The 16222-nt window shown below is 49.1% G+C and overlaps 1 protein-coding gene across 2 annotated transcripts in view; it reads left to right on the top strand.

Annotated features, from left to right (window-relative positions):
* KCNT1 (potassium sodium-activated channel subfamily T member 1) overlaps window positions 1–16222 on the top strand; it is a 218196-nt gene that overhangs the window by 7709 nt on the left and 194265 nt on the right. The window contains exons 1-2 of one of the 2 annotated variants that reach the window (XM_019510828.1): window positions 10053–10481; window positions 15937–16104. In XM_019510828.1, coding sequence (XP_019366373.1) covers window positions 10414–10481; window positions 15937–16104 — 236 coding nt within the window. In that variant the 5' untranslated portion in view covers window positions 10053–10413. Of the gene's footprint in view, window positions 1–10052; window positions 10482–15936; window positions 16105–16222 lie in introns of those variants that run through there. The other variant, XM_019510827.1, reaches the window with a different exon arrangement.

Below are 16222 nucleotides of genomic sequence, written 5' to 3'. Positions count from 1 at the left end.
CAAGGGACCCCCAAACTAGCTCTCTCTACTTTAACTAGCACAGAAATATGCAGATCCAGATAAAATAGGGACTGTCTGCACACAACTCCTTGCTTCCATTTCCTCCCCACCCATGGAGTTAACTGCAAGTGGATTTGCAAACTATGTCTTGAGCGTGAGGATGCTGCTCTGTGAAGGATATTTCCTCTCCCCATGGGCATGTTGTATGGCACCGGGGGAGCCTGTCTGTCTTCCTTTCTCCCACAGTTCTGTTGCTGTTTTCTGTAGGCTCCTACTGGGGTGAGATCCCCTTTGTCAAGGAGTCCCTTGATTAGCCTCTTCAGGAGACCTAAAGCTTCGTTATTTCCCCCATGGGTTTCAGGTGCATGCATGTGTGTGGGGGGAGGTTGGTGAGCCTGTTTTGCCCTGCACGGTAGCCATCTCTGTGTGGACAGATGCTCTGTTTGGATGAGAGATAATAACAGTTTATGACTCTGTTATTAAGCTACTGCCAGGTGCAAGGATTTCCTTTATTGTTCCTTCTGGGTTTTATCTCAGTACAGAAGCGAAAGGCAGCAGAGAAGACAGCCCAGCTGCACATTCAAAATGGAGTTTGTGTCTGACACGGAGGCATAGAGTCTTCCCAAAATATACCCCCCCAGTATAAGCTGTACCTAGATTGCCAGCTCTGTGCTCTTTGCCATGCACATGGGGTTTATTTGTCTGCTGTGAATTCTTGCCTGTCCCTTGTTGCCATCTGCAACATGTTCCAAGATCTGAGAGCTCTCAGTTGCAAAATAGCACTCAAATGAAAGAGCAACATGCAAACAAAACCAGTACTCAACGGTCCAGAAATATTGGAATAATAATATGACAGAATATCTACTACAAGTCCCTGGTATTTGGGTTGGCTTTTTGGGGGGGATTTTAGTGACCAGATTGGGCATTCATGTAATTAGAGTGTTTGTATAAATGGGGCTCCGGCAAAGAAGGTTGCGCTCTGCATAGATGTTCACCATTGTGTGCAGAGTATGTGAAAGAACTGGGAAAGGCTGGGGAACTTCCTCCTACCATTTTCCCTTCCTGATTTTAGGTTTCTTTTAAATCACCCTTCTCAAACTTGGCTGGGTGTTTGTGAACAGAGTTCAAATGCTAGCAGGGAAGCACTCAGACTCCTTGCTTTATTTTTAGAGCAGCAAGGGAATGTGTTTCAGCACCACCCGTGCTCAATAAATCACTGTCTCGCTCAGCGATGTGATGGAGGTGCACAGTTGTGTTGTCTTCTCAAGCCTTTATCTAGGTCATATAACCCTGTGTCGACATGCACTTGATAAATCCATCACCACCTAAATATCTGCACTTCCAGGGGACTCTGCTTTTGCTGGCTGTCTGGGAGTAAATGGCTGACTACTACTTTGACACCTAGGGGTAATGTTAATAGCTAATGAAGAAATGGTCGTTTCCCTCTTTTGTGTCTGCTTCTACCTGTAGGTCTAGGAATGTCTATACTTGTGTGGGTATGTTTAGACTTTGCCCTGAGAGCTGCTTTCAGAGAGAGAGAGAGAGAGCAAGGAGTTAACTGCAAGTGGATTTGCAAACTGCCTTGACCCCGAGCATGCTGCTCTGGGATTCCTGACACCCAGAGGGGACAAGCAATCTAAATTATGCCTTCCGGTCTCATGGGAAATTTGTGTAAATGTTTATACAGAGAGTCAGTCAGTCTTACACTGGATCTCCCCTCAGTTGGAAACTCTCCTTTCTCTGCCTTGACCATGTAAGGGCAAGGAGTAGTGGTGACGACTGAGCAGCCATGAGGAAGGGCTCACAAAAATAACCTGCACGAACAGAGAGGGAATCACGCAACTGGAGCGTTGGCTTCAGCGGATATGGTTTATTGCAGAAGGAAGAGGTAGAAGGAGACGACGCTTGCAACAGGTGGGGAGTCCAAGGCTATTTCTGCTGGAGACGCCGAGTAGGAAAGTCGTACCTTTGTGTAAGACGTACGTGGGTTGCTCATGTTTCTGTGTGCGCTCTGATGAGAGGCGTGCCCGTCTGTCCAATGGTCTTGTCCTACTCTGGGTTGGTTAGATGCTACTATGTACATGTGAAGTAAATTGGGTAGTCAGGAAGATAGAGAGGGGTCAGTGGGTAGCCCTTTTTTTTTTTTTTTTTTGGCTCTGCTTTTCCAAAGGCTCAGTGGTGCCTGAAATTCCTGCAATGTTGACTTTGAGAGAAGTGTAATCAATGGCAGTGGTCTTCGATGCCACGGAGGTAGAATTTGTTCAAGTGGGCAGTAGACCCTTCCTCTCCTGGGTTGGCTTCGCTGCAGCGGGTTAAATTCGTGACCCTTCCCTGTCTGCAGAGGAGGTGAAGCAAATAGCAAAGCATAAAACTTAAGGCATGAGGTCCTTCCACAGCTGCAGGGGCGGGAAGGCAGCTTGCTTTCTGCTCATCCATTCATGCATCTCTGCTGATTTGCTGCACCCATTTGCACTAGGTGCTGTGAGCTTTTCACATGCATCACACCAGATTCCTTTATGTAGGACAGGGCTGCGCCTCTTAATCATTACAGACCATAGTAGGATTCAGAGCAGCAGCCACCAAGTAAAATGATCCCTGTCTTATTAGGACTCTCCTGGGTCACCCAGTGAAAGGCTAATTTGGGGTCCCAAGGAAGCCGTTTGTTCATGACCTCGATTGCAGCTAAGAGTCACCATTGCTTGCAGACTTTCTGGGTTTGTCTGGAAAGAAAATCAGAACAAGCTAGAAATTAAATGAAAAAGCATGAGTTAAACTGCTTCGAACCTTTGTGTGAATTTGATATGTTTTATTAGACCAGCTCAAATAGTTGGAAAAATTCTTCTGAAGAAGCTTTTGGGTATACATACCCTTGCTTTTGGAATGTATTATTGACCCGTGACAGCTGGAGCAGCGAATGCCCGCACATGGTGCAGAGCTGGGATACAGGCAGCCTTCGCTGTCTTTGTTTTCCACTTTCTGAGTGGGAGAAAGCCCTTGAGGTAGACCTTGCACTGCATTAAACTCTGTCTCTCCTTAGGCACTAATTGCTCCAGCTGAACTAACCCTTGAAGTCTTTAGTTCAGATATAAAGAAAGATTTGTCAGCCTCTAGCAGCTTCCCCTGGTGACTGTAAGCATTGCTTTTTGGCTGGTAAACCAGAGCTCAGTTCTCAGAAGGGAATCTTGGCCCCATCTCCTTTCAGAAATCATTGTCATGTGGGGAATTAGCTGTTGAGAGAGCTGTAAATCTGTAAGGCCAATCATTGCTGAAGGCTGAGTCTGTCTTGAAGTATGTTTGCAAAGCAGAGATAGGAGGGAATTATGCTCTTCTTCCCGGCTGGTTTTATTGCCTGAGACCACGTCACAACTTGTGCTCCCACTGCAGCCCGCTTGTCGGCAGGTGGTGCTGCCGAGACTGGGAACCGAGTGCACCCGAATCTGGTGGATCCCTGGGGATTCCCTTGTGCTGAGCGACTTGAACGGAGCTGGGAAATTGCCTGCTCTCGAATTGCCTTGCACTCTCAGCAGCAGGACAGCAAAGCAGGACGCTGCCAGCAGAGCACAAGTGCTCCCTAATAAACCATACGGCGCCCACATGCTAACCTCTGTGCTCTCCACCGTGGCCACCCTTCCAGCTGCCGCTCTTGGTCTCCCCAGGACTGCACTAGCTTCTCTTTAGAGCCCTTCAGTGCTGCTGTCAAACCCACTGGAGACACTTTTCAAGGTTTCCTGAGCCCTGCAACTCAGAAAGCCTGTTTCCCATCCTTTCTCAGCCTGTCCCTGGATCTCTCCACGTACATACCTGGATAGACACGGGTGCAGATTGTAGCTGTGTTGGTCCAAGGACATGGGCAGACAAGGTTCTTTGGGTGCATTTGATATCTTTTATTAGACCAACTTAAATAGCTGGGAAAAAATTTTTTAGCAAGCTTTCGGGTTTCAAAACCCTTTGTCAGGCTGAGGAAGCCTCTGGAGTTGGTGTGCGCTCTTCCTGGAGGGAATGAATAGTAAACCATATATATGTATGCAAATAGTAAACCATGGATAGAGACGGGTATTTATTTTCTACCTATGAGGACTTTTACCATTTTTAAGTTGGCCTGAGCCTGAGGAGGGGCGCGTGTGCCTGAAAGCTTGCAAAGAAAGATAATTTTTTTGCGATTTCTTTGTTGGTCTAATAAAAGGCATCATCTCTGAACCAAGAGCTCTGGAGTCTTACATTTCTTTTTGTCTCAATATAGCTACCAAATACAGCACGTCTTCTTCCTACTTCCCTTCCTTATTTCATTCTTTCAATAGTCAGGTGCGGTGCTTGCGGTGATCCTGTGGCTTGCCTTTCCCCCGTTGCTTGTAGCGGTCTGCAGCATGTGGTTACGCAGATGGGAGAATTTTCCTGGCAGCTTGTTAACAGGTATTAGCAGCTTCCCAGTTTTATAGCCTTATTTTTAAAGTGAAGCGGAATGATGTGGTGCGATGGCAGATCCCATTGGAGCAAACGCTGCTCCTTGTGAAAGGCAAGGCTCAGTCGAGACGTTTTTGGTGCTGGGGAGGACAGAGGTGGTTGTAGGTCCCCTGATATGCCATGGGAGCAAGCAATTCTGTTTTGAGATGCGTTTGCAAATCTGGGCGACAGATGGTACAAGTCAGAAGAAGATGTGTAAAGAGGGACAGGCTTACTGGTCTTTTTAATGGCAATGATACCCCCTTTAACTGTTTCTGACATAGGCAGTGGCAACATAGGGGTTAATACCGGTGCCAAAGCTCTATCAGAGGCTTCTGATATATGAATCCTTGCTGCCTTTACCCAGGTTATCTCTTTGGGGTGTGAGGTCGCAGGGAACTCAACCCTATTATTAACACTTCTCAAGCTAAAGACCTGGTGGTTTTTTACCCCCCGGATGATTCTGGTGCATATTGGCAGCTGTGGTGATTCAGTCTGGGATTAAACGGAGTCTCTAGGGGAGGCTCACGGGCCAGGTTTTGATATCGAATGACTTGCTTTTTAGTTACAGCAAAGTAAATGCTGTTAGCATCGGGCTTCACAAGGGTCTTTCGGATTCTGCTCAGCATTTTTAAAATGAGCTGCTTGGCTGTGGTACAAATGAAACCCCGTGCAAAGAATGAAGTGTTACTTTCCTCTGCAGGTCCAAGGCTTCCTGGGACTCAAACCACAGCGTCATGGACAAGGCAACCCAAATGGCAGCCTATAGCTTCTAAGTTTATAAAGAGATGATGTATTTTAGTGGTCCAACAGTTAAGTAGCAGTGCAGCATCCCGAGTCGGGTATGTCCTGGCTGGATTAGCTGCCCAGAGCTTTGTATCCGATTCCCCAGACAAGCCAAGTCTGGAATTTGCTGGTGATTAAGAGCCTGGTCCGATTGTGAGGTCTCCCGCCAAGGGGCTGCGTGTGAGCAGGGAGATGATCCAAGAACCGAGTGCCGCCTTTCTGCTGTTCGGACGTGTAAGGCCTCTGACATCCTTCATGTTGCCACAGAGCTTTCTCTGTGGCCATTGTGACAGCTTGAGCCATGCTATGGTACAACCAGATTAACGATCCCTATAATTACACCAGCGAACCAACTGCTGAAACCAGAAGGGGTTAAAGTCTAGCAGACTGATCCATTGCTGTGGGCATGGGGAGAAATGACTCTTTTTTGCTAAGAAGCCAGCCTGACATCCCATTTTACCCCGACCCTAATGCTTTTGGTGTGCAGTGCATTAGGTGCCCTTCCAGGGACTGAAGCACCCCGGGTCTGGATCCCAGCGGGGTGTAGGCATGTCATTGGATGTGCAGAAGGTTGAACTGCAGGGCCCACGGGGCTTTCAGGTCAGAGGAAGAAATGTCTTGTGCTTAGTTATCTCCTGGTACTGAGCTGGGGCTTTCTGGCTCACAGTTGGATCTAACCTCCAGTCTCCCCATTTCAAGGGCAGCATATTCTGACAGGACCACTCCAGTGCCAAGGCCGTTGTATTTAGCTGTTTCCATTCTAGAGGCTTTTCATTTAGGTGCAAAAGTGAAATCCTTGTAGACCTCCCTTCCCAAGTGATGACAGGAGTGGAGGGCAAACACATCTGGAGGCCTTAGGAAACTGAGGCTTTGCACATTGTGCAGGAATTGATCAGTTAGGCTGATGCACACTTTATTTGAATAGTTACACAATGAACTGAAATGGTTGCAAATGAACCCATTATGCTGTCTTGTCTGACTGTCATTCTAATCAGCTGCATTAAATGCTCCCTGCACTCTGTCATAAACTTTACTGTGAGGCTGGGGAATGGAGATATAGCTAATTATTTAGCTATTTACCAGTAGGGTAAGAGGACTGTGTGCTGCAGTGGACAGTGCACTGGGCCAGGAGTCAGGGGACCTGATTTGTATTCTCAGTGACTGCCTCTGCTGTGTTGTAAGGCAACTCTTTGTGTCTCTGTTTAGTTCAGAGATTGCAGGTTGTCTGGGGCCGGTGCTGTGTTTTATGCTAGGTCTAGCACTCAGCAGGCTAGGAGCGCCTTCCTGATGAGAGTCAGTGGGCCCCACCACTGCATGGGCATGTAGGACCCGCATAAACAGTCAGAGGTGAAGAGCTGAGCTCCAGATGTTTTCCAAGTTCGTACATTTGGCTAAATCACTCTACCCTTGGTGCCTCCGTTCTTCCCCAAACTATTTTCAAATAACATTACGACATTGGCTTATCACAGCAAAGAGACTGAGACTTACAACTGCAACTTCCCCAAATCAGCAAGGCTGGAAATTGAACCCAGGAGTCCCAGTGTTTACCCCCATACGTGCAGCATTAGATGTTCCTCTTGGGGGTTCTTTTGTATTTAGAAATTGTTCCAAGCAGAGACTAAAACACGGATTCATTTACCCTACAGGAAGCTTTTTGTAATTGCTCTGTCCCGATTGCTAATTGCCAGAGAGCCCTTTGGGACAGTTCTCGGATGAGCAGCCTGTATCGCTATCTCCTGTTAAGGAACAGGTGCCCCTTGAATGCTTTGTACTTCATTCCCGTGCAATATGTGCTCAGCTGCTCCTTTTGCGAAAGGCACTGCCTTTCCCAGAGAGGCTGAAGCTGCTTGCTCTCAGTGGTGTGCACATGGGCCTTTGCAGAGAGGGGCGGATGGTGCATGCAGCGCCTAAATCCAATACAGAAGCGTGTAGCTTGAAACTGTTATCGTAGGGGCAGCTGTGCTTCCAAGCAAAGGGCTGAAGCGGTTGCAGACCTCTGGTGAGTGGCTTTCCCTAACAGAGTGGATAATGCTAGCACTCCCTGATGGCGAGCTTCCTAATGTCAGCTGGGGTGATGCGGGGAGTTGGCAGCATTAGGCCCAGGGGCAAGCAGGGGCAGGAGGGTATCTCTGAGCAAAGTGGAAAATGAAATGATTAGTGGTTGCCAGATGTCTGGGTTTTGCTTCACAGGTCCTCTTTTGGCTCGAGTGTACTTCTGCATGTGATTTTTGGAGGAAGGAAGCCGGCTGTTTGTTGGAGTTAGCAGAAGGAGAGAATGCCCTGAGTTCACGTTGCAGAAAGTGGGTCTGCCCCACCCATGGGGTCCAGGATTGACAGCCTTGAGGGGTGTTTGCCGTATGGCTTGGTCTCTTTTCTCCTCCCCGACACTGCCTGCAGTTAGCAATACATCTGCGTGAGGGCAAGGGAAGAAGTAGTTTTCTCCAAAATAACCTTCTCTCAACCATGTTGACACTGGTTGCTGGACTCCCTTCTCTCCTCCACTGGTTCTGAGCAAGAGACAATAATCCCCTGGTTATATGTCCCCTTTCCCCTGTGTCTGGCCAGCACTGCAGCCACTACCCTGAAATAGTTTATTCATATATGTATATATATACTCTGTGTGTGTGTGTGTGTGTGTGTGTGTGTGTGTGTGTGTGTGGCATGTAGCATCAAGTAGCGGCTGGGGACACTAAAGACAGAGTCTGTCTCAGTGGCACCTTCTGTACCAAATGCTTAAGACCGGAGAAGGTTGCTCATCTGCACACAGAAGCTTTGCTGAATTAGAGAACTGGTCTTTGCCTAGTTTGAAGGGAACGATCCCGTATTTCCCTGATTCCACACCCATCCCTTGGCAGCAAGGGTGTGGATCGCTCCTGCCTGTTCCTGAGCTGCGCGGCCATGCAGTAGCTTGGGGAAACCCACATACCATTCTCCTTTCCGCTTGGTTTAATCTGCGCTGTTACCCTGGGTGAAGTTTCATTCACTCCGATCAACGCTCAAAACAGGTGTGAAAGACTAATGCCCTTTCATCCAGAGTTTTGACATGTTTTTATTTGCCTGTTTTCCTTTGACTTTCTTACTGGGTTTTTTTCCCCTCTCCAAACCCAAGAGCCTTATTTTGCTATCAGGGTGTTTTTACCTTCTTTTAGCAGTGATAGGCATTGGGGTGTGCATGGAAACTAGATGAGGAACCTTTTTAATTTTGTACTTCAGGGAGAAGCAGGGTACATAGCAATTTTTCTGTCTTCTCCCAACAACCAGAGGAGGAAATAGGGATTCACAACTGCTGATTTCTATTCCTGATTATGTCGCTGCCATGCTGTGTGACCTTGGCGGTTAGGGGGAAGAAGCTTAATACCTCTGCGCTTCTGCATGTGAAAAATGGGGGTAGCAAAACTAAGCAACTCCTCCAACATGCTGTGAGGCTTAATGTTTAAGAAAAGACTTTGAGATGAGGCTGTCTGAAATGCAGCAGTGAAACCGGGGAAGCTCACAGATAAATTCTGCTATGGGACATGCTAGGGAAAATATTGTCATTCTGAGCAATTTATTTGAAAAGCTGGGGGTGGAAGGAAGCTCTTGGGCAGGGCTGGGGCCCAGAAGATGCAATGTGAGTTTCTTGGCCTCACCAAAGTTTTCCTTGGTTCAGCCATTTATAAGCAGCTCAGTTCCTCCTCTGTAAACTGGAGATCATGATCCTTGTGTCCCTCACAGGTGTGTTGCGAGGACAAATCTCGACACGCTTGGGAAGTGCATGGACACAGTGGTGATGGGGCTATGGACGTCTCCACCTGCCCGAATGGTGCAGTACCTGACCTTATTCCTTGGACGTCGGGTATCAGTGAGAGACGAAAAATGATGGCATTACTTACCTTGACATGAGTGATTTTTCTAAGCTTGCTAGCTTTTTATATCCCATTGTCATAATGTCCTTTATATATTTCAAGATCCCTAATAAAGTGCTGCTGGAAGCCGGCAGCATCGTGGGGTACTGCTGCCTGGGCTCTTTTTGCGGTGATTTCCCCATTACACACAGCACTTTGTCAGCACCTTTCCTCTCCCTTCCCTCCCCCTTTTTAATTAAACCAGGTTTTGTTTATTGGCCAGAAGGAAGGGAAGCCACAATTGTTTTAATTGCACGATAGACAAGAAGATGCTGCCTTAGGGAGTGCTTCCTGTTTTTTCCTCTCCCTTCCAGTATCTAATAAATCTGCGTGGTTTTAAACCCTTGTGCTTGCCAGATCTAGATAATTTCTTAATACTGTACATTGGCTCAGGATACAACAGAGCAAAAGAGATTTTTTTCCCCCCCTTATCTTGTATTTTAAGGCTTTTTTTTTTTTTTGGTGGCTCCAGATATTAGCCTCTGATGTGTCTTCATGTTCTCTGTTCAAGTCCTGACCAGCTGGGCTGGTGTAGTCAGCGAAGCTGCCTTCGTGAGAGCAGCCCTCCCGAGCACGGAGAAGCATACAGACATCTGTGTGGCAGCTGACTGACCACTGCGTGCGGGTACTCATGCTGCATCATACGTGGCTCTCAGATCCGGGCCAAGGAGATCCCAGGCTTTTCACCATGTAAATGAGCTACATATGGCTGCTGACAGACGGGAGCGTTTCAGACAGCATTCAGCGTTCGGCTCCGGCAGCATGCGCGAGCCAGGGATAGGCTGACTTCCATGTGTGCTTGAAGAGAGCTGCCTGAACTTAGGCTGCCGTCACGCTGCTGCACCTGATGCTGACACTTCTGATGGCCAGGCAGACTCTGCGTTTTCATGCCCGCTGTGTCGGGTATTGCTGCCTCTTCTCCCATCACCCCCCAAGCACTCCAACTCTGGCTCTTCAATGAGGAACCGGGGGGGAAAGCAAGCTCTTTCTCTCCCCAAACAAGTGACGGCACCTGTAAACACAGAGGATTTTGCAGTTCTGCCCAGCCTGGCACTGGGGTTGTGGAGAATAACCGTTCAGTGAGGACAAGTGTGTGGATGAGATTCCTGTCTCCTGTGCAGTGCGGGGCAGGTCCGGGCAAAGTAGGGGATGTGGGGCAGCTGCAGCAGAAACGCGGAGGGGCGTCTGCAGGAGAAGCTTGGGGCAAACAGAGGCAGGAGTTTTCCTTGTTAACAATGCAAGGGCAGATGGAAGGACACATCCAGCGGAAACGGTGGTAGAGGGAGACCTAGTCGTGCCCAAGATGACTGTAAGGAATTGCTCCACGAGAAGCGATCCCAGTGGAAATGTCACCCCTAGGAAGCTGCCAAGGTGAGTGTCTGTCCACGTGATGTGCTGTCGGCATAGCAGCGATTGATTTGGCCCGAGAGGCTGGTGTAACTTTTGTTCTTGACTTTTTTTTCCATTCATGAGTTCCCTTCATGTGTGTGACTGCGTGTGCAGGCTGCTGCCGTTCTCAGCGCCCCCCTTTACCCCTTTCCCCTGTCCCTCTCTTGCTCTGTCTGGGGCACCCTGCTGTCTTCTGGCAGGCCGGCTCGTTGCTCCATTTATTGCTAAGGAACCTGCGTTGATCACTCGAGCAATTGTGTCAGTCGCACAGGAGGAGAGTGTGGTCCTGTTTCCAGCCGAACAATTGGGAAGGAATGTGTTTCCCCTACGCACTTGGCCATTAAGATACCCCCACAGGGACGTCGCTCAAAAGGAAGGGGAAAAGCAACTGTAACCCGGTAACCATAAGAGCTGTGGGAGGAGAAGCCATCAATGACTATTATATTTTTTAATACATATAGAAAATTAAAGGGCAGAGTTTCCGGAGCAGCTTATTGTTCATCATAGAAGCCGGGGGCAATGATGACTTCAAGAGAGAGCCCAGCAACGGCTGCACTTGTCCCTACTCAAGGAAGTGAGAGCTAGGAGGAAGTTGGAGGTGAAGTGGCTGTGGCAGCATGATGCTTTTTTCTCTTGCAAAGACTGGAAGTGAATTATTTGACAAAGGGGCTGAGCGTTGGCAGCTCCTGTTGGCTTCAGAGGGAGCCAGAATGGCTCAGCGCCTTGCAAAGTTGAGGCAAACATGCATGGAGGGCGTCTGGTTGGCATGTAGGCACTTGCAAGATGTTGACCCCATAGGTGCAGTACCCGAGCCCTTTGCCCACACTGCAGGGAAGTATTGCAGGAGCGTCCTCATTTCATAGGTGGGAAAATTGAGGCACAAGGAGAAGCATCCTCAGTCATGAGCGACAAGCTCCTCTGCCCTCCATAGGTGTCATGTTGCTGGGAGAGGTGATGATCAGCACGTTAGCCGTGCGCTATGGTTTCACAGAGCGCACAGGGGAATGAAGTTGAGAGAATGGCTCTTTCTGGGATGCTCAGGCCCAGGAGAGCTGAGCTGGAAGTAATGGCAGAGCACAGGGCCTCTTGCTCTGGTTAAACCATAGTTTGTGCACTCAGATGCAGGTGTGTATTGGCTACCCACGAAGCACTGCACAGAAATGTAGCAGAGGAGCCATCTAAAAACACGGGCCACTTAGGTAGCTGCCTTCAAATTCAATCCTGGCTGGTCTTAGCAGGAGATGTCCTCTCTTCCGGTCACCCTGGGTAAAGCCCAACCCTTCAAGAAACCACTAACCCCTTTTTCATCTTGTCAGGAGGACACAGCAGTGCCTTTATTGAACACCAGTGAGCAGGCAGCTTCACAAGATCCAGGCACTAGATCGTTGTTATAGATTTAGAGGTGTTCCTCATGGGTGAGCCTCATTGTGAGGTGTGCTGCTCAACCTGCAGCATCTCTAGAGACGTTTCTTTACCAACCAAACTACACTCTTGGGCTCTGACCAACCTGACACTTCTCACACCACTTCATGAACTCTCAGCAACTCTACTAGTGCATTGGTTGGATGCTCTTCAGGCTGGATTCCTCCTTGGCTCAGCTCCATGGAAGTTGTTGGAGATGGGTGTAGGATGTGCTTGGCCCTCTGTGTGCATATTCAATCTCAAATGGTTGTGCTGCCAGCTGCACCACTCTTGTGTATGCCCCGTGTTCAGATGCAGGCAGAGAAGAGCAGCCCATGCATGAGAAATCTTAGTGAAGGGAACCAAGGTTGATGCAGCTGTCAGGCTCTTTGCCAAACAGACTCCAAAAAGCCAGCTCTGTTTACAAATAAAAGAAAATCACTGTCTAGCTACCGATCTTCAAAAAGACAGATGAACAGATCTTTAGGAGCTCATTAGCTTTAATCCACTCATCCCTCTGCGGCCAAGGCTTGGAACAGCGTTGCATCTCCAGTCTTTGTGTGTGGTGTCCGCAGACGTGGGGAGCAAAGGAGGCATTGGCTCATACTTAAAGTCCTGTTAATACATTTTAACTTTTGTTTGGACTCCTATATGCTGTTGGCTGTTTGAATTCTTCCTGCCACGATCTGGGATTTAGCTACAAATCAATTCAAGATTTTTTTTCGTTGCTATTTGAACACTAGGCAATGAACGTTGTTGTTTTAGGATTCCTTTTTTTAATTTTACACCTCTGGTAATTGGGAACAGCTTGCTGAACATTTTTTGACATCTCCAAACTTTGGTGGCGTGGTGATAAAAGCCTTACAGGGACAAATCTCACAGTTTTGCAGTGGAACTCGGCAGCTCTGGGTATCCGAAGGATAATAGCACTCTTTTAAACAGCAGCATGCACGAAGCTTCAGTGGACACTGTTTAACACAGATTTTTTCACTATGTGGGTGTGTGTGGTTTAGGCTATTTCTGCTGAACCTTCAACTAAAACCAGAAAAAAGGTATGTTATGTGCAGGAGAAGTATTAACTGTCTGAATGTTTTTTAATGCAAGTGTTGAACCCAAGGCATTCGAAGTGCAACTGCTTATGAGAATAAACCCCGGCAGAAATGCGTGGCATAATTCCATATGTCTGGAAGTAATAATGTCATGCCTTCATTTTCATCTCTATGTCTTAAGGTCTATGTAGGCCAACTGGAAATATTTACTTAGTTTAACAGCTTTGGGGCATAAGGTCTTAGGCCAAGAGTGATTACTTAATTGGGGGAAAAAATTAGTTTTTATAAAAACAGATTACCAGGATTTTTTCAAAGTAACCTAAGGCTTTGTGGTTAAAGATACATCATTATGCATTTTGTATGATGCACCATTATGTATTTTTTTTCCCCAGCAAATTCAGAACGCTTTCAGCAAGCTCAGGTTGCAGTAGAAACTTGATTATCAGAGCTGAAAGCCTTGGTTAAGGACTGAGCTATCGCCCTGTGTTTGACTGAAAGCAGGATATCACAATGCCCCTCATTCCAGGTGAACCCTGGACAACCAGACTTTGGGGCTGTGTTGTATTTGTGTGTGCTAGATGCTACTGAAACCATGCCTTTCCATTTTTTGCACCAGCTCGGAGCTGCTTTAGGCATCAGCCCTGCACGTACAAGTAACTGTACGCTCAAAAGGACTTGTGATCAAATTCTCTGGCACTGCTTAGATGCATAATGTGCTTGCTGCATTCATTGGGAATTGATTAGTGCAGTTCTCCTCCCCAGGTGCAGCATGGTACTCTGAAAGGCGGTACGCACTCCTGTGGCCTTAATACTTTCTCCACCCTCTAGGAAAGGGAATAGTATATTATTATTCTTCTAAACAGGGGCTGAGTGTCATTCAATGCTGGACTTGCTGAAACCAGCATGATCCTGCAGATGGAGCGGTAATCTTCCGTGTAGAGAGAGATGCTGTCCCTGCTGCCATGATTATGTACGAATTGCATAATCTGTATGAATAATATGAATGCCATTATTATGTCTGACTAGCCTAGAGATATTTCCCCATTGCAGCCAGTCCAGGAGTAAAACTCTGGCCCCACTGGAGTCTGTGGGAGTTTTGCCATATTGGTCTCAGTGGGGTCCTGCAGTTATTAATCATAAATAGGATGTGACCCTCTTAAAGCACCTTCCAGGACATGGTTAAACGCCTGAAGCAGAAAAAACTTTTGTCATGACATTATTATTTAGGTCTCTTCTTGCATTGCAGGATAAAGAGCCCCAGCCAGCTTCTTTCCCCCCTGCCAGCACAAATCCAGAGGGACTTCCTGAGCTGTGTGGAATTTGGCTTGAGTCCACTTCAGCTCAGCAGTCCAGGCCAAGTTTTGGATCATTTTATACCCCTGCGGAGCCCCACTGGAGCCCAGGAGCTGCTCTGTAGTGCAGGGCAATGCAGAATTTGGCTGTGTTGTGCCTGTGGCAGCTGAAAGGAGTCTTTCAGCCCTTCCCGACAGGGTATAGAAGTAAGGGATGGGACATAGCGGCAAAAAAATCAGTGAGATTCGGGTCCAAAGTGCTGAGGAACAAGCTCTGTTAACTTCTTAGGCCATGTTCAGCAGAAATGTTGTCTGTTACTTGCTTCTTCACAGACTTAGGGACTGCAGCGCACGAGGGTTTGTATAGTATAGTCTCCCAGTGATTCGTCCTTAAGAGGAATCTGAGTTAGTTAAGGTGTAAAAGGCTGCGACTGGCCTTAAGACTTCCTTCTGCAGCCTGGTGGCCAGCCTGTTGGGAAACTGGATGTTGTGTTGTCAATGAAACATCAAGCTGCTTGAAACTCTGCTGCTGTCTTTTCATGTGTCCTCTATGGAGAGGGTCTGATCTGAAGAACATGGTGGTTTTTCTGTTGACTTCAGGGAGGTCTGGGTCAGGCTGTCATGAGCCTAATGAACAAGTAGGGTGCCTTGAGTCTTCTGGCACTTCTGAGCTCCAGTACCGTGTTGGATGAGAGGGGAAGAAAAAACTTGCAAAGGCATTGCCTCTTCATCTTCACCTCTCATGGGTCCCTGGTTCTTCTCGCTGTCCAGAAAGTGCCCGAGATATTTGAGCTGGTGACAGAGAGGGATTTCCTCAAGCTGGCTGCTCTAGAGAAACGGGTGAGGTGGCTTGGGGCACAGCTGGAGGTTCAGAGTGGATGCACAAAGCCGGATAACACCTACATGCATGGTGCACATCTCTCACGGATCATTGACAGAACTGGTCACAGTGGCTGCCTGCCTCAAACACCCCCCACAGTAGTTTCTGCAAACCAAACCCTGGTTGCAGTGCTCTGCTCTTACCTGTGTGCAAGGCAGAGCAGGGCAGGGCCCCTCCCTTTAGCCCACAGGTGTGCTTTAAGAAAAAAAAAGATGTGTGGGGCTTTTGTGCTTCCTACTTTTCATCCTTTGGGGAGGGGTGGAAGGGCTCAGCCCCAGCCTCTGTAAGCCGGGGGAGGGCTGAAGCATTGGAGACCTTTCCTGCCAAGTCCATGGGTGCGCAGGTGACTGCATATCCTCCCCCAGCATGTGCCTGCCCCCTTGCCCTTCCTGCCCCCACCCCATCCCGATGGCTTCCAGGGGCAGGCGTTGGGGGTCAAGGGGGGGCGAGGCATCCTGCCATTTGGCAGCTGGGTGGCTGGTTGACTCATCCGCACGGGGCTCTTCCAGGGGTTTGATGCCAGCGTGGGCAGAGGGGGTCCTCCCTCCTCCTTAGCCCCTTGCAGAGGGGCAGGAGCCCCCCGGCACTGTGGCTGAGGCTCTTTCCCTCTCCAAACCCCCACCCCTCCCCGCGGGCAGTGCCAGGCAGGGCTGGGCAGCATCTGCAGTGCCGGCTCCGGGGGCAGGAGAATGTAATGGGCCGGGGCAGGGCGGGCTGGACGGGGTCCCCGGGAAGGGGCGGGCGGCAGGCTCCAGCCTGGCTCCGAGCATCCACCGGGCTCCTCGGGGCTCCCTCCCTCCCTTCCTCCCCTGCAGGCTCTCGTCGCCCGGCGGCTGCGGCGGCGACAGCAGCAAGAGTGGGGTCGTCCTGGACATCGCGGCGCTGAGGATGAACGAGCTGGAGTCCGAGGTGCTGCCCCTGCCGCCCCGCTACCGCTTCCGAGACCTGCTGCTGGGGGACCAGAGCTTCCAGAACGACGACAGGTAGGGGCCGGCGGGGTCGGGCGCGGGCAGCAGCACAGTGCGGGGGGAGGGCACTGCAAGGGGGGGCAGGGAGTGCGGTGGAGGGGGCACGGGGAAGGGGGTGCATTGCAGGGGGGGC

This window comes from Gavialis gangeticus, unplaced genomic scaffold (assembly GCF_001723915.1).
Source record: "Gavialis gangeticus isolate Ggan-Ray unplaced genomic scaffold, GavGan_comp1, whole genome shotgun sequence".
In the NCBI taxonomy this organism is placed as follows: Eukaryota; Metazoa; Chordata; order Crocodylia; family Gavialidae; genus Gavialis; species Gavialis gangeticus.
Note: the sequence above shows the minus strand (reverse complement) of the source record. Positions and strands in the feature narration are given on the sequence as shown.